This window comes from Triturus cristatus, chromosome 4_1 (genome assembly GCF_964204655.1).
Source record: "Triturus cristatus chromosome 4_1, aTriCri1.1, whole genome shotgun sequence".
Classification (NCBI taxonomy): domain Eukaryota; kingdom Metazoa; phylum Chordata; class Amphibia; order Caudata; family Salamandridae; genus Triturus; species Triturus cristatus.
Genome location: NC_140585.1, coordinates 1,118,891,582 through 1,118,917,372, shown reverse-complemented (window position 1 = coordinate 1,118,917,372; position 25,791 = coordinate 1,118,891,582). Strand labels below are relative to the sequence as shown.

At 45.1% G+C, this 25,791-nt stretch overlaps 1 protein-coding gene across 1 annotated transcript in view; it reads left to right on the top strand.

Moving 5' to 3' along the window:
* The window catches only part of RINT1 (RAD50 interactor 1), a 132,454-nt gene that overhangs the window by 86,605 nt on the left and 20,058 nt on the right, over positions 1-25,791 (top strand). Inside the window, exons 9-10 of the mRNA XM_085654145.1 lie at positions 18,002-18,139; positions 22,545-22,744. Coding sequence (XP_085510271.1) covers positions 18,002-18,139; positions 22,545-22,744 — 338 coding nt within the window. The remainder of the gene's footprint in view (positions 1-18,001; positions 18,140-22,544; positions 22,745-25,791) is intronic.

Below are 25,791 nucleotides of genomic sequence, written 5' to 3'. Positions count from 1 at the left end.
AGATTCAAGACCTCCTTGTCATAGTCAAGGAAGTCCAAGAAGCACAAGAAGAAGAAGTTGAAGCGATATTCGGCTTCACCTGTCCGATCTCATGTTTCTAGGCCCCTTTCCCACATGCCACCTGTGGAGCTAGTGTCAGGGCCCACCCTGCACTACCCTGAGTTTCCCGAAGCTGGGGCGACAGCTGCCCAGTTAAAGGCCCAAGTTACTTACCTTCAGTAGCGCCTTATCTTTTAGAGACTCTAACTGCAGATTTCCCACCTCACCTCATCTCTCTGCTCTACGAGCCGCTCTCTTCTCCAAAAGATCCCCCTAGATTTTGCAAACTGGTTAACACTGGTACATTGGTTTTAATGTGGCTCTGTGTCTTTGGTGCGGAAACAGTCACATAAGAAACGAATGTAAGCATGTCGGGTGGCGCTTATGAAGGCACATGACGTCAATTCTGATGCTGATGGTGTCGACACGTGTGCTGCTCAATGCTACCCTACTGGCACGCAGAGAAACTGCTCAAGATTTTCCAAACCCAGGCTGACCTTTGGAGGATAGTCTGCGGTGAGGAATATGCGGCTAGATAGTCTCTACCAGAAAAGGCATTACCGAAGGTAAGTCATTTGTTCATTTCCAGCCATACATGCTACAAACAAAAAATGCTAAATACTCTGAAACCATCTGTTCGTAGCATGTAATGCTGTAGACTCGCATACACCCACCATCCTCCCCAGAAACTTGCAACAATCGCCGTTCTCTTCTTCAATTACCCGGCTCACACTGCACACTGTGGATTGGGCACCAAACTACGCTCACATGACACTCACAAACACTTACCACCTTCCTAGTTATTAGTGCTGAAACTACAGAACTGGAAGGAGGAGTACTCTGTCTGTCTATTTGACAAGCAAAGTGGAATCCTGAAGACCCCCAAAAATAGTCCAGGAGCTCAAGGGCAGTAAAAATGATGTTCTGAGTTCAACCAAACTAAGAGGATGGTAAGTATTCTGGATATAGCGGCTCGCAGGCTGGCTCCCTCTCGCTTGCTCTTACGTCTGCCATCCAAAAGTAGGAGCCGGCAGAATAAAAGAGCATTTCCCTATGCGAAGTGCTCCCTCTCCCAAGTGTAGTTCCATGTGGTTGTGAGGAAAACAGCCCATAAAGGCTTTGGCCTTGTCTGAGAAATACCATATCTCCCTATACTGACATTAACTATGGTTCCAGTTGGGTCTGTCGGCCATGGGAGATACCGTTCATCACCAACCCTTAAGCTGAGATCTTGTCGTCTGTGTCCACATCAATGACCTTTGGAGTTGACACATATCTAACAAATGAAATGCAAGTTTGGTTGATTATACTTTTGGTTCTCTTTGTCTATAATTTACAGCTAAGTAATTCAGTAGTTTGTGAATTTGATGGATGTAACTATCAGGATGATCTAAAAAGGCAAGTGCCATCCCCGTAGACCACAACATATGGATCCAAGATGTCCTGGGAAACATAATGAACAAAATTATGGAAGGCAGAATGAATGTTGCATTGGTCTAAAGGCACGACTTAATACTTAAAATGTCTTTACTGGGTACGCTATACTTCCACACATAATTAGGATGTATCCACTCCAGGTTACATGAATGTTTTAGATTCAGCTAGATGCAGATAGTAAAAATGTTTGTACTCGTCTCTAAAGATTTCTGCTACTCATTCCATGGAGAGGATCCTCCAGAGGTGGGAGTGCCATTAAGATAGGGCGGGAGCCTCTCTTCTTTTCCATGCTGCTGCCATTGCCATTTGGGCAGCTCCTACACAAGCCCACATAATTGCCTTATCTGCTTTCGTTTGGTGTTTCAGATCTGGATCTCTAATGCCCAAGAGGACTTCTTCTATAGATATCGGGTACCCCAGCATGTCTTTAATATATGCCAAGATTTCCTCCCAGAACGTTTTTATTGTGGGATTGTCCCACCAGATGTGGCAAAAATCCCCAAGTAGCCCACAGCCACACCAACAGAGGTCAGAGGAGTCTGGAAAAATATTTTTGAGTTTAGTGCGATACATGTACCAGTCAAAGAGTGTTTTATAGTGTGCTTCTCTAAGGTCTAGGGAGTTATAACTCTTAGCGATGTCTGAACAGAGGTGTTCCCACTCTTTGCCAGAGATCTCTCTCCCGACCACCTGCTTCCAAAAACTCATCTAGCGTGCTCTAGTTGAGTGTAAAGTTGAGAGAAGAAGACTGTATAGAAAAGAGATCACTCCTTTCATAGAGCCCACTTTCCGAACAAAGGTCTCAATCGGCGTGCGTTCCCTTGTAGCTGCCTCCCTGATCTGTGGATGTTTTACCCAATGTTTAAGCTGGAGGTAGTGAAAGTGCTTGCTAGGAGGTACCTGGAAATCCCTTTGGCAGCTTTCAAATGTGAGGATGTCTTGATTATGAAACTGATCTGAGATCATTAGGCACCCTCCCTCCCTTTTGTCGAATGGCCCCTTTAGTAGCGCTGGGGGAAACTCTGGGTTAAAATGGATTGGAGTGTAAGGTGAAGGGAAAGTCGTCCACCCGCTGCTATTCGTGACCTCATCCCAAACCTTGAGTGCTGTACGTGTTGGAGTGCTGATGTAAGCATTGGCAGGCCTATCTTTCTTGTGTTTCCACAAGACATCCCAGATCGTCCTGCCCACTATCACCCTGTCCATGTGGAGCCAGTGTTTGTCAGACTCCCTCAGGGACCACTCAGCTATGATCCGCAATTTGGCCGCTTTATAATACAGGTTGAAATCCGGGAGTGCTACCCCACCCTCCCTCTTCGTGCGACGTAACATATGGAAGGGGAGACGCGCTCTGCCATTTTGCCACACAGATTTAGTGATAATGGAGCGTAACTTAGTTAACCAATCCCGCTCCAGGACAATTGGAAGCACCTGGTACAAGTATAGTAGCTTAGGCAACACTGTTATCTTTACAGCATTTATTCACCCGAGCCAGTATATGTGGAGGGGTCTCCATCTTCTGAGTTCCTGCTGTAGTTGGGACATTAATGGGGGGAAAATGGCCCTGAAGAGGTCCTCCACCCTCCGTGTGAGCTGAATTCCCAGATATTGAAGAGAGCGCTTGGCCCACTGAAAAGGAGTTTGTCCCCGGAGAGAGTGAACTTCTCTGTCTGGGATCGTGAGGTTAAGAATGGAGGACTTGGATAGGTTGACTTTGAAGCCGGAGACACCCTTGAAACTGCTTAGCTCTATCTGTAGCGCTTGTAGTGAGGGGCCAGGGTCAGAGAGGGTCATCAGCTCATCATCTGCAAATAGTGACAGTTTGTGCTCCTCTCCACCGAAGCCTATCCCCTTGATTTCTGGAGTTGCCCTTAGCCGTGCAGCTAGTGGTTTGATGCTTAAAGCATAAAGTAGGGGCAAGAGTGGACACCCCTCTGTTCAGGGGGAACGGGAGCGACTTAGCCCCGTTGATCCGCACACTCGAGAGAGGGTGTGCACAGTTAGCCTTAATCATTCCAATGAAACCCCTCCCAAAGCCAAAGCGTTCTAGGGTATTGAAGAGGAAGAACCAATCCACCCTGTCGAAGGCCACGAGGATCGCCGGTAACTTAAATTTTGTTGCGTTCTCTATCAAGTGAATTGTCCTACGGATATTGTCGTGGGTCTGCCTCCCCTTTATGAAGCCAGAATGATCAGGGTGGATTAGTGCTGGCATCAGGTCCTCTAACCTGGCTGCCAATATGACCGAGTACAATTTTGCACCTATATTGAGCAAAGCGATTGGCCTGTAGGAGGCGCAATTTTGGGGGTCTTTCCCTGTCTTAGGAATTACTGTGATCACTGCTCCGGCCATGGAGTTTGTCACCGTGTGCCTCTCTGCTATAGCATTACATAGTGATGTGAGGTGTGGGGTGATTTCAGATGCATATGTTTTATAAAAGTGGGCCGTCCGGTCCTGGGGCCTTGTGCGGCTTAAGTCTCCCAATCTCCTTCCCTACCTCCTTGGCTGTAATAGGGCTGTTTCGTTGGTCGTTCCATGTAAACAGAACTTGGGGTAGTTCAAGGGAATGTAGGTATTGAAGTTGTGCCTGCGGGTCTGCAGGGGATCCTGTATATAGCTCTCTATAAAACCTTCTGAATATGTTAGCCTTTGCCTCATCTGCCTGTGTTGTGTTGCCCTCAGCTTCACAGATAGCCCCTATGTATTCCCTCTTCCTTTTTTCCTGGAGCTGTCTAGCTAGTTGCGCTCCCACCTTGTTCCCCTGGGAGTAGGAAATCTGACGGAGCCGCAGCAGGGTGAGTTCTGCTCTGTTAGTGTAAATCGCCATGATTTTCTCTTTCAGGGCACTTAGTTGGCGTTGCAAGGTCCTCGTAGGGGTCTTTTTTACTCTCGTTCAGTTCCCTCTAACTCTGCCTCTAGAGCCTCCCGTTCCCTGATTCTCTGTTTATTCAAGGTAGAGTTTAATTTCATGCATTTGCCCTTAAGGACTGCTTTGAAAGCGTCCCAGTTGTTCAGGGGGGAAGTAGCCTGAGGCTGGTTCAACTGGAAAAATTCCTTGATTGCCACCCGGAGTTTATCGCGGGAGACCTTATCTCTAGTGAATGATGCTGGGAAGTACCATCTCGGGGGACCTGGCTTAGTGCACTCCCAGGAAAGGCAGATCAAGACAAGGCTGTGATCTGAGATAGTGATCGGGAGAATCCTTGCCGCCTGAAGGGATCCAATTAGAGCTTGACTTATAAATATATAATCCAGCCTCGAATAAGATTGATGCACACCGGAGTGGAAGGTATAGTCTTTGGTGGTCGGGTATAACGTTCTCCATGCATCTTTTAATCCTAACGCGTGTATCGTCTGTTTATCCCCTTTGGGAAAGCTACCTGTGGCAGATCTATGGGGGTGGGTGCTATCTAATTCTGCGTGCCATGTTAGGTTGAAGTCCCCTATTAGTATCGTCGGTCCCTCTGCAAATCTGCCCACCAAATCTAGTAGGGAGGTCAAGTACGCCGGTTGACCCGTGTTAGGAGCGTATGCCGAAATAAATGTGCATTGTCTACCCCTCAGTTTCCCCTTCACCATGATCACCCTCCCTATCTGTCTGCTTTTACGGCTTCCGGCTGAAATTTAGTCCAGGAGTGAAACAGTGGAGCAGCTCCTTTATGTTTAGTCGTCGCCGACGATCTATATATTAGGGAGTCGCTTTTATACCGGAGCCGTAACTCCTCTGATTTCTTTAAATGTGTTTCCTGAAGTGCTACTACGTCAAAATGATGATCCAACAGGTACTTCCAAACCTTTTTGTCGTTTGAGGGGTGAATTCAATCCCCTCACATTCCAAGTGGCTTTGCCTGTTCCCTCTTTTGGTGGCATAAGTGCACACTGGCAGTCTTACTACTCTGAGGAAGAGAGGCTCTCTTCGGACCTCCCCTCCCTAATGCACAACAAAGCTCCTGGGCCCAACAACAGCGTGCTGTGTCTCTCAGAAGCCTGTCCTCCTATTAGAAGTCATCGGGCATTTTAGGGTCAGGCATGAAACCGGAGATACCAAGAAGTGGCTTATTTTTTCCACCTTGTGGCCAGTGCTTTTATCATTGTGCCTATTATTAGGTGTCTCGAAACAGGCTTTTCTAAGGGGGGACCACCCAGGGTGCTCTGTTAAACCCCCCCGGCGTCGCTTAGCTATAGGCACCATGTTAAAGTCGGGCATCTATTCACGGGCCCACCAGGAGCATAGAGAACACAGGTCGCCGGGCCCCCACCGGTCCTGTATGTCTGCTGGAGCCCCAGCGCCACCTGCAGAGCCCCCGCTCACCTTCTAATATTCTGCAGTGAGTGATTGAAACAACGTTTGTCCCACGAGGATGGCGCCGGGCCCTCTCCGGGCGCAAGTCTTCTTCTTGTCTGCAGGCACTCCTGGGCCCCCCACAGTCCGTTGCACCACCCCGAGGATGCTGGTTGTCTCGTTTTGGGTGCAGCTGCGGAGCTTCAGCTAATTCGCCCTGCCGAAGGGACTGCTTCCGCCGGTGCCATTTTATGGACCCGCTTCGCTCCCCCATGCCGACGATTGCCACAAATGCCCTGTCGTGTGGGCCCGGTGAGCTCCTCCACACAGATCCTATGTCGTCAGGTATCTTTGCTGGCCTCTTGGTGGCGGTTCAGGCTACGATTTTCAGCCTTTAGCTGTTCTTTACAGCATCGGGCACCGGTGTGGATCACGTCCACCCGGCCATCTTGCCTGGCCACGCTCCCCTGTTCTTCATTTTAACGCCATACAGTTGGAATAGTCTGGTCATGACATGGTTTCATTCTTATTCTTTAAAAAAAAATTAAAAAAAGGTTCTCCAGCTGGAGAAGGAGAATATCTGAGAAACCCTGTGGCTTTGCCATCCTCAGGGTATTTATTTATTTGTTTTCTATTTGGTCATACATCTTCCTTTATGGATGACATATCCTCTACCTTCTAGTGTCGGAAAAAAGATAACGGCTATGAGCCAATGAGTACATAATGTATCAGCTTTATTGGCATTCAAGGGACCATCCAGCAAGTGATTTCACAACAGGGATTAATCCCCAGGAAGAAAGCATCAAACAAGGAAGCATTCCAGATTGCCTGTTATTGGTGATTGTTATTAGTGCAGTACTTGGTAAAGAGAACAGTTTTTGTCTCCACACTGGAAGTCCCCGTTAGACATTTAGACATTTTCTCTGATTCCAGATATATATTCCTCTGGAATTCCATTTATAACTACAGCCTGCAAAGGCAGCTTGAATTGTGGTAGGACAGTAGACTGCTGATACTTACAATTGGCTGGATAGTGATAGTTACGCCATTCACTCGCTCAAAGCGATGATCGACATAACAGTTCCATTAAAGTTAATGCTGCCCTGGTGCCGTTCAGAGCAAGTCATCTGCAGATATATGGTCAAATGAGTTATGAGCGCTGAGGTTAATTCAGAGCGGTACAAAAGGGGGTGGTGATGGACGGAGCTTCAGAACCAATCAAATACTCACACCCAGTCAACAGATCTGGGTTTGATCCATCACCGTACTTTAGCCCACTCTGCCACCCCAGTTCAGACATGGCCATATGCAAATCAGTCTGACCCTGTGCCTCATGGGAACAGTCCAGCCCGAACTGCCAAGCCATGCCTTCCCTGGACCGGAAACAAGCTTCCTAGGACCGGTTTCTGGCATTTCAGCCGTCTTCAGCCAGGCTTGCTTGAATCCAGTGGCAAAGTGAGCAAGGGACTCCCGTCTGAGCATACCCTGCCAACTTAGGGCGAACAAAGCGGTACAAAAGGGGGTGGTGATGGACGGAGCATCAGAACCAATCAAATACTCACACCCAGTCAACAGATCTGGGTTTGATCCATCGCCGTTCTTTAGCCCACTCTGCCACCCCAGTTCAGACATGGCCATATGCAAATCAATCTGACCCTGTGCCTCATGGGAACAGTCCATCCCGAACTGCCAAGCCATGCCTTCCCTGGACCGGAAACAAGCTTCCTAGGACCGGTTCCTGGCATTTCAGCCATCTTCAGCCAGGCTTGCTTGAATCCAGTGGCAAAGTGTGCAAGGGACTCCCGTCTGAGCATACCCTGCCAACTTAGGGCGAACAAAGCGGTACAAAAGGGGGTGGTGATGGACGGAGCATCAGAACCAATCAAATACTCACACCCAGTCAACAGATCTGGGTTTGATCCATCGCCGTTCTTTAGCCCACTCTGCCACCCCAGGTGGTGAGTCCCTTGCTCACTTTGCCACTGGATTCAAGCAAGCCTGGCTGAAGACGGCTGAAATGCCAGAAACCGGTCCTAGGAAGCTTGTTTCCGGTCCAGGGAAGGCATGGCTTGGCAGTTCGGGCTGGACTGTTCCCATGAGGCACAGGGTCAGACTGATTTGCATATGGCCATGTCTGAACTGGGGTGGCAGAGTGGGCTAAAGAACGGTGATGGATTAAACCGTTAGTGCTAAATGGGGGAAGTACTCAAAGCATCTTTGCATCTTAGAGAGCTTCTAATCTAGGCTTGTTTGCCACAGAATAAAGTGCAATTTTCTGAATCTGTGCATCCAAATGTCTAGGACCCTGCTCCAAGTGGAATGTCATTTTGATAGACTGGTTGAGGACATTTCTGTAGGCTTTTCCCATGATCCCACCACTATCAAAGGTTATTGCCAAACTAAAACAATGCACTATGATAGGTGATTATTGTATTTTTTTATATAATATATTATTGCATTTTGAAAATATTTGCTAACCAAAATACAACTACTGCATTAGAGGTGAGACAGACATGTAATACAATGTGTACATCGGTGCCATGTATTCTATAAAGGAAACACGGGCTGCCCAGCTGTGGATGTCATGGAAGTTGATAGTGGGCTTCACCAGTGCCATCTGTGATATCCCATGAAGATGTCATGAAAGCTGTTGCCAGTGATGGGGCATGGAGATATTATACTGAAGTGCTCCCAAAAAAGCTTCCAAAATTTCCAGTGTTTGCTCTGACACCCTCGCTATCGGGAAATCGATGTTTCAATCATAGAACAGTGGTACATGTCCTTCAGCTATTCCTCTAATTGTGGTAGCCCTCCCAAGTCTAGCTATATCTTGCTTTGCTAAGAGAAATTGCAGATTAATCAACAGCAAGGCACCACTGACCAAAACCAAGTCACAGACCACGCCCAACCTTAGAAAGTCATCTGCGTATAGAGACACTTTTCTTGTAGTTCTTCGCCTGTAAAACTGTGAACCACAGCATCTCGTTTGATCCATCTGGCCAAGGGCTCAATGGCTAGTGCAAGCAATAGGGGTGTAAATTATCAGCCTTGGTGTGTGCCTCCCCCATATTTTTGAAGAGATTTCTCTGTTAACCCTTACCCTTGATGTTGGTTGCCTATAAAGGGTTATGAGTGCCTGAAGGGACACAGAGCCCATGCTAGTTTTTGCAGGACTAGGGCCTGATAGTTACAGTCAACTATTTCAAATGCCTTTTCAAAGACTATGAGTAAGAACGCATAGGCTAGATAATTGCCCTATACAAACTGTTGTGTTTTGTTACATCTTCATTTTATGTCAAGTTGCTCTCCTGGGCCTGGAGCCTTTTTGATCTGAGTAGATAAGAGATCAGATAGCATTCACCAATCTCACTGCCAGTGCCTTTAACAGAATTTTAGTTTCTTTATTTATTAGTGAGATTGGCCTGTAGGAGTCGTACTGATCCATAGCGTGTCCATGTTTCAGTATTAGAATTGTAGTGGCGTGGCGGTCTTCTGGAAGGATTCCATCGACCAATGCTGTGTGCCGCTTGTTTTCGTAATGTATAATAGTTATGTTGTCTGTTCATGTAAAGAATTTGCCACAAGCCTCGGAGAGGTGCTCAGCTGATATCAGATGTGCTAAGACTGTGCAACAGGAGATTTCCATGTGCAGTCCAGAAGTTTCACCTTAAGCTATGTGGGAGGGCGGTGAAGACATTTGTGAGTAGTAATCTTGGAAGGCACTAGCTATTAGTGGGCCGCTCGGACCACCACACCTTGGGTGTTTTTGATCTCTGTTACTACACAATTGCAGTATCTCCTGTAGACAGCTAAAATAAGAGCTTGCCGTACTTATCTCCAACTTAATTTCACAAATGAAGAGACGCCAACAAGGTTTATTCAGCTGCCTGTTCAGTGGTGTGTTTCAGAGCTTGTAGGCTTAGTCAGTAAGCCACAACAAATCAGCAGAGCCCAACGTTTTATACTTCTGTTGTAGTTCAAGGATAGCTGCCTCTAACTCCGTCCTTTTGATGGTACTGAATCCACATTCAGTTGGAAGTGCCACTGAGTTTCAATGTACATTTATTTTATTTAATGGTTAGTGCTTCTGCTCCAAAGGGTAGTAAGGTCCTCCACAGATAGCTCAGTTTAACACATTACAAGTAACTGGAGAGAACATTTCAAACAATGGCATAGACAGTAGAGGAAACCTGGATTTTTCATAGAACTTTTGAAGAACATCATGGGTGTGATGGCTATTTAGGCAGATTAGTAGATTTTAGAATGGCACAAAATATTAGCTTAAAAAGAGGCAGAGGTTTGCTTTTAATGTTGAGCTGCATTGAGTTCCAGGTCATAGTTGAAGCTTCAGTTAAGGCGTGCTTCTTAGCACAAGAAATTATTAATCTTCTTACTTCCAGTTGTAGGGAATTTCAGGTTCTGAGACCTCAAATCAAGCGAGGTATATCAGGCAACTGCTACAACAGTATTTGTAGTCCAGTCTAGAGACCACGAGAGTGAGAGACATTTTTTTCTACTCGTTTGAGGAGATTTATTTTTTTCCCCTCATATCACTGAGAAGCATCTGCAAAGCAATGGAAAAAACCGCATTGTCCATCTGTCCGCCCAACGGTCACTGCACTCGCCCTGGTCCATTCCATCTGGACCCTCACCTTTTGTCAGTCAGTCGGTGTAATCATAGGGACGGTTCATCAACACCCAAGGATCGAGACCAAATCAAAAAAGGAGACCAGATAGATAGGCCGGGATTCTTAGTTGTTCTCTGGTCGAGACCACAAACTCTGACCGCAGCCCTGACCCAATCCTCTGCTATCGGAGGCAGAGGGTCCTTCCATTTCAAGCAGATTGCCCTCCTAGCAATAAGAATTAAATAAAAAAGCAACCTTCTGCAAGGCCTCCTTAACAACAGAGTTGGTGCCCCATCAACCACCAAAAGAATCAAAGTTGTATTCAGTTTGATCTTGTGATCAAAGATTCCTTTAAGCGATAGTTCTACAGTGTCCCAAAAGATCTTCAAACATAGATATTCAACAAAGATATGAAAGTCGTTGGCTCCTATGCAGCCACACTTCACTCACTTGGGGGGAGGTTGAGGTGCAAACTTAGATATTTTATGTGGGGTCCAATAAAGACGATTAATAATTAAAAAAAATGGTTACGCTTCAAGTTGGCCGGTTTAACCGTTGAATAAAGAGTCTTCAAAGAGCTATCCCAAATTGATTTGAAGCCCACCTCTGGGAGGCTTCCTCTCCAGGCTGCATGTGGGGGTAATAACTTCCTCTCTTCTGCCCCTGAAAGTCCATCGTACCACCTTGCGACTTCCTTGTTCTTAGGTCTAACATCTCGAAGGGGCAGCTTCAATTCAAAGTTACCTCCAATATCCTTATTTGATGCTACAAACCAAGAAGATAATTAGATTAACTTAAATCTGGACAGCTCCTTGTTAGTTTTAATGCTCAGTACTTCCCAGGGGTGAACTCCTTCCGACGAAATTAGGTCCGACCAAGTTGAGACCCCCGCCCTTCTGAGTGGAACACTGAGGGCATCCTTTAGACATACTGGCGTTCCGGGGAAGTCCGAAACTGGGGCGAAATCAGAAAAAAATCCCATACCCCACCTCCTCCTAAGTCCATACCAAAGATCCAAAGCAGCTCTCAGAACCTTTAGCCGGACCTTCTTAAAAAACTTAGGAGCACCACATTTACATAAAAATACTTGCAGGCCTTATCATTTCCCCCAAATGGAATCATCTGTTTTACCCAAAAGCATTTTAATATTTTTAAAGTGAAAGGCAACACATTACCAACTTAAATCAGGTAAGGCCAGTCCCTCTTTATTCAGTTTACGTCTGAGCTTTTTCCAAGACATCCTGGACCCTTTCTGGGCCCAAATAAAGCTTGACACCCTCCCCTGGGTTTTATTGATGCCTTTTTGGGGGAATCCTAGTGGGATAGCATTGAAAAGATAAGTTAATTTGGGAAGGATAACCATTTTATCATCAGATTAATCCCTCCATAGATTGTCAAAGGGAGCTTCCTCCACCTACTTAGTAAGTGTTCAATCTCATTGGAGACCCTAGCAAGATTAAAATGTGGGATTTTCTCAATATCTTTTACTATTGTGATACCTAAATATCTAAACTTAGAACTTACTTGCCTCTCCCAGTCAGTGATATTCCGACACATGACCTCAGTTTTGGCAGTGTTAACCAAATAGCCAGAGAAAGAACCAAATTCCTCCAGTAGTTCTTCTACTCTTGGAACCGAAGTCAAGGGATCTGCTGTATAAATTAATAAGTCATCGGCATAGAGCGCAACTTTGGAGCTGTAAGACGAGCAGCTGAATGGGACCACTAAGGGATCCTAACGCAACTGTTGAGCAAGAGGCTCTATATAGATATCAAAAAGAAGGGGAGACAATGGGCACCCCTACCAGGTGCCTCTTACAATATTAAAACTGGAGAACAATGTGCCGTTAAGAAAGATCTTAGCTGAAGCCCCGGTATGGATAGCCTTAATTGTATTAATAAAGTTAGTGCCAAACCCCATCGAGCTCAAAACCTCCAGAGATAGACCCAGCATACTCTATCAAATGCCTTAGTGGCATCAAGTGCCACTACGGCAAGAGGGGCAGATCGCTCCATGGCAAGATCTATCGTGCCAATTAACTGCTGGATCTGATCCTGTATAAACCTCTTAGGGATAAAGCCCTTCTGGTCCCAGTGGTCATAGTGGAAAAGCAGGGGAGCGAGCTTGGCCAATCTCCCCGCTAGAATGCTCATAAAAATCTTATAATCTGCATTAAGCAGAGAGATTGGGCAGTACGAGTCGGCCCTAACAGGATCCTTTGAGGGTTTTAAAATAAGGACTATTGAGGCCTCCTTCCAGGACTTAGGGACCTTGCCACCCTGCCTATATATAGAGTTGCACAGAGCTTCCAAAAAAGATATCCGCTCATCCATCAAAAGACTATATACTTAATTTGGAAGGGCATCAGTGCCCGCAGCTTTACCCCTTCTAATGCTCAACTGAATCCCCTCCTTGGTGATTGGATCATCCAAAGACTTACAGCTTACATCTGTTAGATTAGGGAGCTGCAGCTTCCCCAACCAGCTCTTAATATACTCTGGATCAGGAGAGATCTCTTCTCGATATAAGCTGGAAAAAAGAGACCGTAAACAAGCCTGCATATCCTCCTGCTTCCCTGAAGTGTCACCCATGTCATTGACAACCAGTTTTTCAATAAAGTTCCTTGACCTGGCAAGTAGCGCACCTGCTTTCTCCCCATACTCAAAATCCTGCATGGACTTAGCATCCCACTGAGCTCTACATTTTTTATCAAGAAAGACCCTATATTCCATCTTTGCGTCCTCAAGTTGCTTTCGCACCCTTATCTGAACATCGGAGGTTTGCATTCCAGCTTGAAGCAGGCTGCCTTCTAGTAGGCCCACTCTGCCCTCTAGGGTTTTTAGAGTTGAACGTTCAGCCCTTTTCTGAGCAGAAGACTAACTCTGCAATTCCCCTCTAAGGAAGGCCTTAAAAGTATCCTTGACTATGTCTAGGGAGGCAGATCCCAGGTTGTCCCGAAAAAACTGCCTACATACCTGGGTGGGGAAACATGGCGGCCGCAGCGTAAACGGCTGCTGATCTCCAGTCGGCTTTTTCGTATGACACAATGAGCTGGGCTCCCCTCGCCCCTACGCCTACCCCATCCTCCATAACTCAGTCCTCTGCCTGATGGCGTTGCTTTCACTTGCTTCTACACCCTGAAGGAGTGCGAGGAAGCACGAGTGGTGCCGCGTATTCCCTTCAATGGTGCCGGGGGCAGATCGTGCTCGCGTCTTGCCGTGGTGTCGGGAACTGCCGGGAGACCGCACTGCCGCCGGGTTGCCCGCTTCAGTTCCTGGGGCAGCTGTGGAAAAGTCAGCACCTGCAGGGGCATTTTGGATGGACCAGACTTTCAGAATTATGCTGGTCGGATCTGTGCCTTCAGATGGGATGGCGGTAAGACCTCTCCATTAAGGGAGCGTGCAGCGATATTAGGCACCTCTGTGGATAACTCTGAAGTGTTCTACCTTGTACTGCAAACAGAAGGGACTACAGAAGGGGCCACTTGGGGCCCAAGCGGGTTTATTCAGGAGAAAGGTCTGCAGCTGATGGAGAATGGGAAAACTCTACAGGATAGGCTTACTACTACGTCTGGGAAAGTGTGTAGGTATACCCTCCACACTAGAGGGGGTCTGGCAAGCTCTCTTCAAGGGCAGGAACCCTTGCCCCCTCCCCTTTCGGGTTCTGATCTAACGCTTGCAAAAAACAAAAGGGGGGAACAAGTCTCTGGTATTAGCCAAGGAGGGAGTAAAAGCAGAAAAAGTTGCATCTTCTGCTACTACGGTCGGGAAATCCCCTAGACGTAGGGGCAGAGGGAAGAAGGCTGCGGTATCTAAGATTAAGGTTACCCCCTCTCTGAAGTCTTTCTATAAAGTTTTAGCCTCCCCTGCTGTTACCTCTGAAGCTCCTAGACCTCCCCAATATGGAACCTCCAGGTGAAGCAACCCGAGGCCCTAACTTGATAACTCCTGCCCAGGTTATATCGACAGTCACTTCAAGATGTTGCTTCCTCTGCAATCTCAATTCCTACATCAAATCGATTTCAGGCCTTAGAGGTAGTAGAGGGAGGGGGAGCATCTGGAGAAAATGTTCATGTTGGGTTGGAGTCTCCGCAAACTATGCCAGTAACATCTGCGGCTAGTCAATCCTTGCACACAAATTTAGGATCTAACTCAGAAACACTGGTGGGCATTCTTCTGGCCTTTAAAGAAGAAATGAAAGGCGGATTCGCAATTTCTGAGCAGAATCGGGTCGCAATACTGCTTTGACGCAGAAACTTGAGGCGGTCTCCCTGAGAACTGAGGTTTTAGAATAAGAGGTTCCTAAATTAAAGCAAACCATTGATAAAACGTCAGTTGAGGTGTGCCGTCTGTCCCGTCAAAATAAGGAGATGAGGGAAGACTTGGAACGTCTTGAAAATCACAGCCGGCGAAATAACCTCAGACTTATAAATATCCCCAAGTATGCGGAAGGCCGGATATTAAAGAATTTGTGATCAAATTACTACAAGATACTGCCCTAAAAAATCGACCCGATGTAGATCTTTGAAACGAAATCCAGCTGGTACATCGAGATCCATTCAAAAGAAATCCTGGAAGGCAAGGGCCAAGGCGAATTTTGATTAATTTCCTCACTTTCACTATTAAGCAGGCTGTTTTGTCCTCCGCTTTTAAAGAAGGGTCTTTTTAAGTAGGTTCCTACTCCTTCTTGATTAGGTCAGATTTGTGCCACACTACCACATTAAGGCAGTGGGACTTGGGGAAAAAGGCGGAAGAACTGAATAAACTTGGTGCAAGAGCTCAGTTGAAGTTTCCAGCTTATCTCCACACGATGTGGAACAACCGTATGTATATACGTCGTTCGGTGGAGGAAGCCGATTTGTTGATTGAGGAAATGAAGAAGGGGTCGGCAAATAGTGGGGCAGGTTTGTGGGGCGGCAGGAGTGAGGGGAGGTCAGATGTAGTTTTTTTCTTAGCCGACTCGGAGACCAATAGGCTTTATGCCTAATCTAGTTGGGTTCCCCTGGGGAGGGTGAGGGGGGGCAGGGGGCACGGAGGGTCAGGGTGAGGGGTTGGGAGGATAAGGGGGGGGGTCACCTGGTGGGGAGCAGTGGGGGAAAAAAAGAAAAAAAATGGTTTTATCATCCTAATATTGTAAGTGGTTTACGTTTTCAGTCCATGGGCATGGTTGTCTTTGCTAGGCCAGATGGGGGGGATTGAATGAATTAAAAATCCTTTCCTGGAATGTCAACGGGCTTAGGTGTAGACGTAGACAGAGGTTGGCATTGAGCTATTTGGAAGAGAGCGGTGCTCATATTTAACTAATAAAGAAGACTCATTTAGATACCCCAGAAGGCAATAAGGTATTTTCCAAATGTCGATGGATAGATCATTTTGTGGTTTCGGAACAGACTGCACATTGTAGGGAAGTTGCGATCTTAATCAAGAAAGGAAAGGAGCAGGTTGTGTTGTTATTAAGGCCTCTAAGTCTGATAAATCTGGGAGGTAGCCACTTTAGACTTCTGGGGCGTTAGAATTGGTCTGTGTGGTTTTTTACGGGCCTAATAGTGACGACCCCTCTCAGTTATCCAATCTAGAATGGAATCTAATGGAGGTCACCACCCCTGTTATTATGGGGGGAGATTTTAATGTCTTGCTGGACCCTGTTCAGGATAGCTCCAACAGTGGGCGTTATGATAACACCCCTCGAGTTAGGAAGATGCTAAAAAACATCATGCTAGATTTGGGTTTGTTGGACGTCTGGAGACATGAGATTGGTATTAGGCTGGGCTTAACGTTTCATAGCAAGAAACATGGCCACTTTTCTAGATTGGACTATTTCTTTGTTGAAAAGACCATGGGGGAAAAATATTGTCTATACATATATTACCAGCCCATGTTTCTGATCATGCAGCTATGAGTCTCTCCTTGGTTGAATATTCTAGCTCTGTTAGATCTAGATGGACTCTAAGGAGAGCCACCTTATCTGATCCTGAGACAGGTCGGGTATTAAAACAAGTATGTAGGCAGTTTTTTCGTTTGAGGACTTTAGGTGGTTTATTTTTGGAGTGACTGAAGGTAGAAATTTGCCAACGCTGCCTCCTGGTTGATATGTGTCGGGAGGGTGTAATTTCAGGGTGAAGTGGAGTGCTGTGACAGTGTAGAAAAAAGGAAGAGAGAGGTTTTCTGATGTCAGTGTTCAGAACGTATGGAATGTATTCCTATGAGATGATGTGAAAGTATCATATGTGTCCCCTGCCCTTGTTGAGTGTCCTGGTGCATGGATTTTTTTCTGTTCGTAGAATATTTATTTTCACTGATTCCACTAGTATCAGCTGGAAGGCTGAGCTGGAAACACCAATTCTCTAGGGGTGGGTTAATATTGCATAAGTGCTTGAACCTTATGTGTGACCTATAACTGTAAATAAAAGTATCTGTGTGTTTCCTGAACACGTGGTGAAGATTGTGTATTACAATGCAACATTCAACAGGAGCGGAAGAAGGTCTTCCTAGGTGGAAAGAGAAGATGCTAAGATTAGAGGAGAGGATGACGGGACTGATAGATGTTGCATGTTTGTCTTGCCTTTTCTTGCCATTCTGTGTGTGGTTCTATGAGCATATATCCGTTGTAGCAAATCGTTTTTTACTCTTCTATGGTGCACCTCTTTCTAAAATAATGTGGGTGTTCCCTATTGGCTGGAGTGTTAGCACTTTAAAATATCTAAATGCAATGGTTCTTTAGGGCTGCTGTACCACGAGTGCAGTCACAAATATTTGGATTGTAGATGCACGGCAAGGCCAAGGCTGCATCTCCAAGAATGGAAATGTGTATGTGCTGGGAATACACCACACAACGGAACTTATTTAGTACATTGAAGCACAGTAAAATCAATATCCCATTCCCAAGATTGAAATTATGAAAATACGCTATTTTTCTTTCTTAGTCTTTGTCGCTCTCGTCTTCTCAACGGCTTTTTGAACTTCTAGAGCTTCAGTTTTAGAAAGTGTGTGTGAGTTTTTTTAAATTAATCCTGAAATTACCTCTACGTGATTGCTGAGTTTCAGTTTCCCCAGTGTACATGCATGGACATTGAGACACAGTAAGGCCAGAGTTGCAGTCCCAAGATTGAAAATGTGTGTGGACTCACACTTATACCCAGGAGACACACGACTTGAGGTACTCGACAAGGTAAATGTAGCATTTACCTTCCTCCACTCCTGGAAACTAGGGGTGGGTGGAATTTGCGTAGTCGCGCTACGCAAAGCTCCGCGAAACGGTAAAAAAATCTCTGCGAGCACGCAAAAGTTCTGCGAACACGCGGATTTGCTTGCTCCGCTCGTTCGCGATGCTTTTTTCCTGTTCGCGAACGCTGTTTGCGTGCTCGGGGAGAAATATCTTGCAAACACGCATTTTGAAAGCGCGAACAAGCAAAAAATTCCACGAAGCCGCGGAATTTGTGGCAATTACGCGTTCCCCGCGGAATGCAAAATTACCCAAATTCCGCAAGCGGAACGGAATTTACCGTCCAGGCCTATGGAAACTATAAGCGCGTAGAATGGTGTATTCCTGTGAGCTCTACATACTTTCACCCGCAGTGCAATTCTAACTGAGTGTTTTGTGATTTGTATTTCTCAGTTGCACTTCAGAAGATGGATGCAATGCTTTCGTCTGAAGGAGCCTGGATTTCCCAATACAAAGATATCACTGATGTGGATGAAATGAAGGTCCCGGATTGTGCTGAGACCTTTATGACTCTGTTATTGGTGATAACAGGTAAATAGCGATGTCAGGTCAAATCATTTCAAATGGCTTGCACCTGTCCCTTTGCTATTGTATGTGACATCTATCACACAGTGTCTTAGGTTCTGGTCACTTTTGTAAACTATTTTAACCATAATTCCACAGAACCAGAGATTATGTTGATTTTTGGTTTATCACAAACACATTTTGTCCAGCCCAACGCTGCGAAATATGTAATTGTTACTAAAAAGCTCAGAATGTTGTGCTAGAGGGAAGTTTACTTATTCCCCACGTCCAAAACCTCACTGTTATCTTACTTGATGGTTCTTGTATCTTTCTTATGCTATTCTGTGCCAGGTTTTCACAACGATGTTACTGGGGAGAGACAGCAATTTCTCAAATTTACATTTTTTGTGCCTTAGCCACACATTTTTTGTAAAGACTATGACTTGGATAATAGCTTGAATGCACCCGTGCGCATTTATGGTTTGGTGACAATATTTAACAATTATTTTGCTAATTCCTGACATGTGCAAGTACAAGCTTCTCAGTGGAATGGCCTATCTTTTGTTGTTTACCTCGCTTTGGCAGGTGCCGCTAGTCCCTGCCACTAACTATAGGGATAGGGAAAAAACAGTTTTCAATAAGTAAACTTTGTCCCAGAAATTCACAAATAGGTTCCCGAGGAAGTCACTAGTTTATTTAAAAAAATATATTATTGATGCAAAAATTCATCAGTATGTCATTAAATTATATAAATAGAGGCCCGAAACTGGTAAGGAAAAGCTAGTTTAATTTTCTGAACTATCCATTAGTTTGAAGACATTACAGAATAAGAATTGTTACGATCATTAAATCAAGAAACAAAGATGTAGAACGGCGTAGGGACCAGTGTAAAAACTGAAATAAGTGAACAAAATAAATAATGGATTAAAAAAACTCACAATCTATCAAAATAGTAGTGTCGAAATTTTGAACCTCAGTCCCTGCGGTTTACAGCACACACAAAGTACAGAAGTCACTTTTGAAGGTTGCTTTATTTCTAGGAGGTCTGAAGTAAACACCTGAAAACATGGTAGGTGTCAAGAATTCCTGTCATACAAGGGAAACACGCCCTTATGTAAACAGGAGAGCTGTTACATAACTCAAGGGAAACACGCCCTTATGTAAACAGGAGAGCTGTTACATAACTCAAGGGAAACACGCCCTTATGTAAACAGGAGAGCTGTTACATAACTCAAGGGAAACACGCCCTTATGTAAACAGGAGAGCTGTTACATAACTCAAGGAAAACACGCCCTATAAAGGGAGGAACCGGGAGGTACAAGGCTGTCGGATATTGTGTTTACACCGACGTACCTGCTTCGTGAAGAGCAGTGTTCCGGAGTGGTGCTCCAGTAAGGCAAGAACGGAGGTAGGTCGAGTCGTTACTCCCTGGGCCGTGTCTTGCCCCATCGTCACCTGTGAAGGACCCGGAAGCTCTGCCGGTCAACCATTGAGCTTCGCTTTTTGACTCGGCTGAGTCCAAGCGCAGTGGCGCTTTTGCTGGTTGGAGTCGTAACTCCCAGCCCGACCAGAGACACAGGGACTGCCAGCTGTAACGCACACCAGGAGGTGTTTGCCGCGTTACAGACTCGGAAGTCCACAGGATCGATCGAGCGGCTGCTCTCGGTTCAGTCTTCTTGCTTGTGATTGGGGTATCGGTGAGGCATGGAGGATTCCAGTGACTATAACTTTTGTTTGTTCTTTGTATTTTATTTGCCTTCATTAAAAGAACTAACCCTTCACAAGTGGTTGCGTCCTCATTGTCGTGTCTGTTAAACGATCCTGAGACGTTCAGGGCGTTACAGTAGGATCCACATTGCTATGTGACAGTCACCCAAGGAAGATGAAGGTTTCATCCTTTAGTATGTTTTGCAATTTATTAATATACTTTAGTAGAGAGGGCTCAAACTCGGTTGTCATCCTTTGCAACGGGAGTGCATGGAGCCAGACTGATGAAATATAACGTAAGTACTGTGAGCAGTTAGTCTAACCCTTCTGCTGATTGAAGATGGCACACTCATTGCCGCAGCCCTCTAAAGGTGAAAGGTAGCACTTTCACTGCTGAATGTTTGAGGGACACAAGTTGCACACATGCTGGAGAGGGGTCCTGAAGAAAGAAGCTATCATACTTGTTGCACGGAGCGACAGCGAGAAGAAACTATCATGCTTACTGCAGAGTCAGTCAAGGAAAAAGGTAGAACAATATTGCAGAGAACCACTCTGGAAAGGAGGGAGCCCCCTCATTCCACAAGCACTCATGGAAAAAGAGCAGACAGAGTCCCTGCAGAGACCCAGTTTAGGATGGAGATGGTACCCTCATTGCAGAGATGCAAAAGGAAAATGTAGTGTGCATGCTCGCTGAAGAGAGCTACTGTGGGAAGAAGGTAGACTGTTCTTTATTTCTAGAAGGCCCAAAGTAAACACTAGGAAGCATTCTTTGATTTACACTGCTAGCCCACTGATGAGAAAAGGTAGCATGCGCATTGATGCACGCCATTGAGGGAGGAAGTTGCATGCTTGCTAGTGAGGGAAAAAGCGAGTATGATAACTGCAAAGTGCTGTTGAGCGATAATGTGACATGCAAGATGTCTCCAGACAACACCTGATAGAAGAAGATATGACGCTCATTGCAGTGAACCACTTACTGGGGATGGTATCATTTTTGTTACAACCTTGAAAGAAAGAAGGTAGCATACGTGCTGCGGACTGGCACTGGTGGAAGAAGGTAGCACAATTACTGCAGAGGGCTCCAAAGGAAGAAGGTAGCATATTTACTGCTCGGAGACTCTGAGGTAAGATTTCCCTGGACCAATCTGGTAGTGTTATTACCAAAACGGGTCCACAGGCCGGTTCTTTTGTGTGGACAACTGGGCCCTCGGTGAGATGACCAAGACCGACGCACACCCGATTCCTCGAGTTGTTGGACGAGTTAAGTGCCGCCTACTTCTTAAGTACCTTTGATCTCACCAGTGGCTATTGGCAGATTACATTGGCACCTTGTGCCAAGAATAAGACCACATTCTGAATGCTAAAGGAACTGAACAGTTTAGCTTCCTGCCTTTTGGTCTTAGGAATGCTGCCTCTTTTTGCCATATGGTGAATTATGTCTAAGGGCTTGAAGAATTTTGTGTTGCTGATGTCTGACATTACCAATTTTACCAATTCGTGGGAGGGCCACCTGAGATGCCTAGAAAAAGTATTGGTCAGGATACAGATTGCAAAACTGACCATGAAGGCAACCAAGTGCCAGGTGGTGCAGTCTTCTGTAGTGTACCTTGGGCATCAGGTGAACATTGGAAAGCTCTGCCATTTGGTTTCCAAGATCCCTCCAGTCTGTGTTGCAGTGGGATTTCTCACCACCCAGACACCTAAGTAAGAGCCTTTCTAGAAATGTCAGGATATTGCGGGAACCTTTGTGGTAACCTGTGGGTTCACAGATGCACTGTTACCAGCCCTGACATCCAATTATGAGCCTAAGAAAGTGACTTTCACTGCAGAGTGTCAGAAGACCTTCAAGGACCGGAAGGCAGCTGGAGCAGTGCTCTTGTATTGAACGACCTGGCTACGGTCAGCCCTTCTTTGTACAGACCGACCCCATCCGACAAGGTAGTTGGAACAGTACTGGCTCACGGAACAAAAAAGGGTTGAGAGCATCCATTAGTTTAATCAGTCACAGACTGCTTCCTAGGGAACAGAATCTGGCTGCTTTCAAAAAGCAATGCTTTGCAATAGTGTGGGCTCTGAGGAGGTTCCAGCCTTACCTGTTTGGTATCCGTCTTCAGTCCATACAGACCACAAACCAGTCAACTGGTTTGAACGCAATGAAGAATCCTTAAGTTGTTTTAGATAGTCTGTCCCATTACAAGACTTGGATGGCAAACAGATGGAGGCTAGCATATGGCTTCTCCGGTCAGTGGAAGTGCATTTCCGCCATTACTAGATCTGAACAGGGAAGTGAATTCAGTGAGCTTGCATTAGTATCTGATCCCTATCATTCTAAGAATTTCAGGGAATATTTGTCACAAGAACTGTCCATCTGTGCTGAAGTCTCATAGACTTCACAAAACTGACTTGACACAAGTCATCACGTTTTTGCCTGCAGTCCAGAGATTCCAGGACTTGTACAAATGTGCAAAGCAACAGATAAGTTGAATCCTCTACTAAAATGACCAGAAATGAAAATTCTATAATTTACAGATTGTAATTCAAGACATGGAGCTTGGACAGCTACCAGAAATTTGAAGGGCTGTTTGGAGTATACAACCACTAAAGGCAAGGTGAAGAAAAAAGTTGTCATTGAAGTGAAGTCGAGTAATGTGTATAACTTTTGTAGCAGAGTTCAAATTTCTTTAACGCTGATCCCTGATTTGATATATTGGTTCTTTCTTTGCAGACCGGTATAAAAATCTTCCCACTGCTTCTAGGCAGTTGAAGTTTTTGGAGTTACAGAAAGACTTGGTGGATGACTTCAGGATACGATTAACTCAGGTTATGAAGGAAGAATCCAGAGCTCCATTGGGGTTTCGATACTGTGCAATTCTTAATGCCGTCAACTACATTGCAGCAGTGTTAGCAGACTGGGCTGACAATGTTGTAAGTACTCTAGTTCACTGTCCATTTATGGTTGATAAAAAAAGATCATGTTAGAACCAGCACTGGTCTTGCATGTTAGGTAAGAGGGCAGCATCTTAACATCTTGAGTGTAACATATAAATAGCATTGTGTGTTGGGCTGTTAGGTTGAAATTCCTTAGCACAGTGACCTTGTATCGTCCTGCTCCTCATTTTAACATTCTAACATTCCCTTTAAAAACGAATGCTTATTGATTTTGTAGTAGATTTTTTAGATTAAATTTACTATATGTTTGTAGCTTTATCTTCATTGAAAATACACAATAATACTCAGCAATCTTCTCCGAATGAATATTTAAGTCCAAGAATCCAATTCAACTTGTTAAAGAAAGTGCACGTTCCACCTCCGCGATTACTGAACATCCTTTATTGATTCAATATTTACATTCGCACAATTGCTGTAGCCACCGCGTTTTATTCACTGTGAACTTCTTCAGGGTGAGTGTACACAGACTACTTGTTTGAGGACCTTCCATCTGAGAGCAAGCCCCTGATACATGAAGCATCAGCTTGTTGCCGCAGTCGCCAATTGTGAATCATGTATTGCGAGTACAAATTGCATAGCGCGCACTTTTTAGAAGCAAAGGTATTCAATAAGGTCAACATTCCTTCTAGCACTCCAGTATGCTTGACAGGTACACCCTTGCAGGTGCAGTACGTTTTGGATCACCCATGTATCTCAGCAAGTGTGTGCCTATTGAAAAAGGAGCGAAGCTGAGGCCTGCCTCGCTCGGTGGTTCCACCCTACATAACAGGAGCACTGCCCCTACATACTGCCAAAAAAAACAGCAGGAGACCAGGACTACTAAGAGGGAAATCTGCTGTAGGATAAATTGTTATCTTGCTCTAGATTGCGTGGAGCGTCAACATCTTCTTCCCTGCCACCATATTAGTGGTCACTATGTTGCACTGGTGGAGATTGGCCCCCTTGATGGTGTCTTCAGATGGTCTTTAGCTATTTTATCTCTTGCAGCTGGGGGTTTCGAATTTTTGTGTTTTGTTTTGACATCATGTATAGTTGGTATAGAGCTTGGCTAGCTTCTCTGTAATCGAAATGCTTCAAGAAGCAGCAGATACAATTTTAGACTATTCTTTGCATATAAATAAAAAAGTGCTCAATTCCCTAATTTTGCACCGATAGAGGTGACCAGTGCAACCAAAGTTAGTATATCGTAAGAAGGGAAACTAAAGCTAAAAAGAGTACCTTCAAATCCAGAGCTGCAAAATGGCAGTGTTCCAGCTAGATGGCACTATGAAACAGAGTAGTAGTGAGATGGGTGAGTTAGGGAGGAAAGAGGTGTATTTGAGAGAGGTGAAATAGAAAGCGTAAGTTGTAGCAACAAGAGAGTAGACAAAAAGATAAGTGAAGCAAAGCAAGAGATTTAGAGGGTGTTACATATAGGTAACAAATGTAGTGGAGAAGTGAGATAGAAATGGAAAAGGGAGAGTTATTGTAGGCAGAGGGAGGTAAGATGGAGAGTAAGTTAGGGAGGTAGAACAAAATAGCTAAGTAAGGGGGGTGAGGTCAGGTAGGGAGAGAGATGATAGAGGAAAAGGGAGTTGAGGAGGCAAGAGTAAGTGGAATGGTAGCATGTGGTATGGTAGGGGTAGGTAGAAAAAGACAGTGACATTTGAAATTGTTGACGTGATGTAGTCCGAACGTCTTTCTGGCACAGTGGCAGGCATGGTCAGAAACATGCACTGCCTTCAGTCTAAATTCTGAAGCTCTCGGTTGTGGCGTCATAGGTAATACCCATCCGCACCCTGAACTCCTTCACCCAGACACTAGAGAGGCAACTCAGTTTTTGGTAGTATTACACAAAACTCTTTATATGTTGAGAAACATAACTACTGGAACTCATCTGGTAGATGCATGCTGTGCATTGACGGTCCTACTGATGGTGTGCCACCTGAATATCGAAACCACTGTATTATACAATATTGAGGTCAGAACATTGACAATAACATATCAACAGGTAGGTAAGGTTACTTTTGCTATACCTAATTCCACACACATATGTACCTATTTGGTACATATATCTTAAAGGTTTGTGGATGTGGAGTAAATCTGTACTTCCCTACAAGCATTTACCTTTCGATATTTTGTCCCTCAATATTCTGTCCTTGATATTCTTGTACCATGGTATTGTTGGTGTCGATATACAGTAGTACAATCCGTCAGACCATGGACCGGACCATCTCACGCAGTCTCACCGTCTCGCAGAGGCCTACATAGTACTAGGTAAGACAGACAAACTTTCTCAAAGGCTCCACTCAGTGCAATAAGTAACGGAAAAGAGGCTGCTTCTATTGTGGCTCTTTTTGGGACGGGATGATGAACAGCTTATACATCCCACCACTAGGCTCCAGCAGAAGCTCTTCGGGCCAGAAGCTTCATGTTCTGGCATCCTTGGAGCACCTCTGAAGAGCTGTGTTTAGATTTGAGGTTGATTGTGATTTTATATATTAAACATTATGAATAGAATAACACTGGGACAAGTATTGTAAGTTTGGGGAAGACAGTGGGAAGTTAAGTGCTGCTTACAAGTTTATGATTAGGGTCACATACTACATTACAGTAACAAGAGCGCACGTTGGTCATTTTCACTGCAAGAATGTATGAGCAAATATCGCTGAACTAGGGTCTTCCAACCATGTGTCCTTGTGTCTAAAGATGCTGACTTAAAAACAAGGTTGGATTCTAGGTTTCACCTCAACATCTTGTCATTCTAGGCAAATCACCTTATCCCCCTATGCCAAAAATGTGCAACGTCTGGTACTACTGTAAAGTGCCTCTAATGCCCTTGGGCTAGGTTCACGCTTCAAGAAAAAGTTAACAATAAACCAGTTTTGATAGACTCCCAAGTCAGCTCTAATCAGGTTCACTGCTTGACTCATGCAAGGTCACTCTGATTAATCTATTGTAGTGAGCAATTGACAGTAATAATAAATCAGTAGCTAAGTCCCTAAAACGTGGAAGGAGGCAACAGCCATTCCATTACTGAAAAT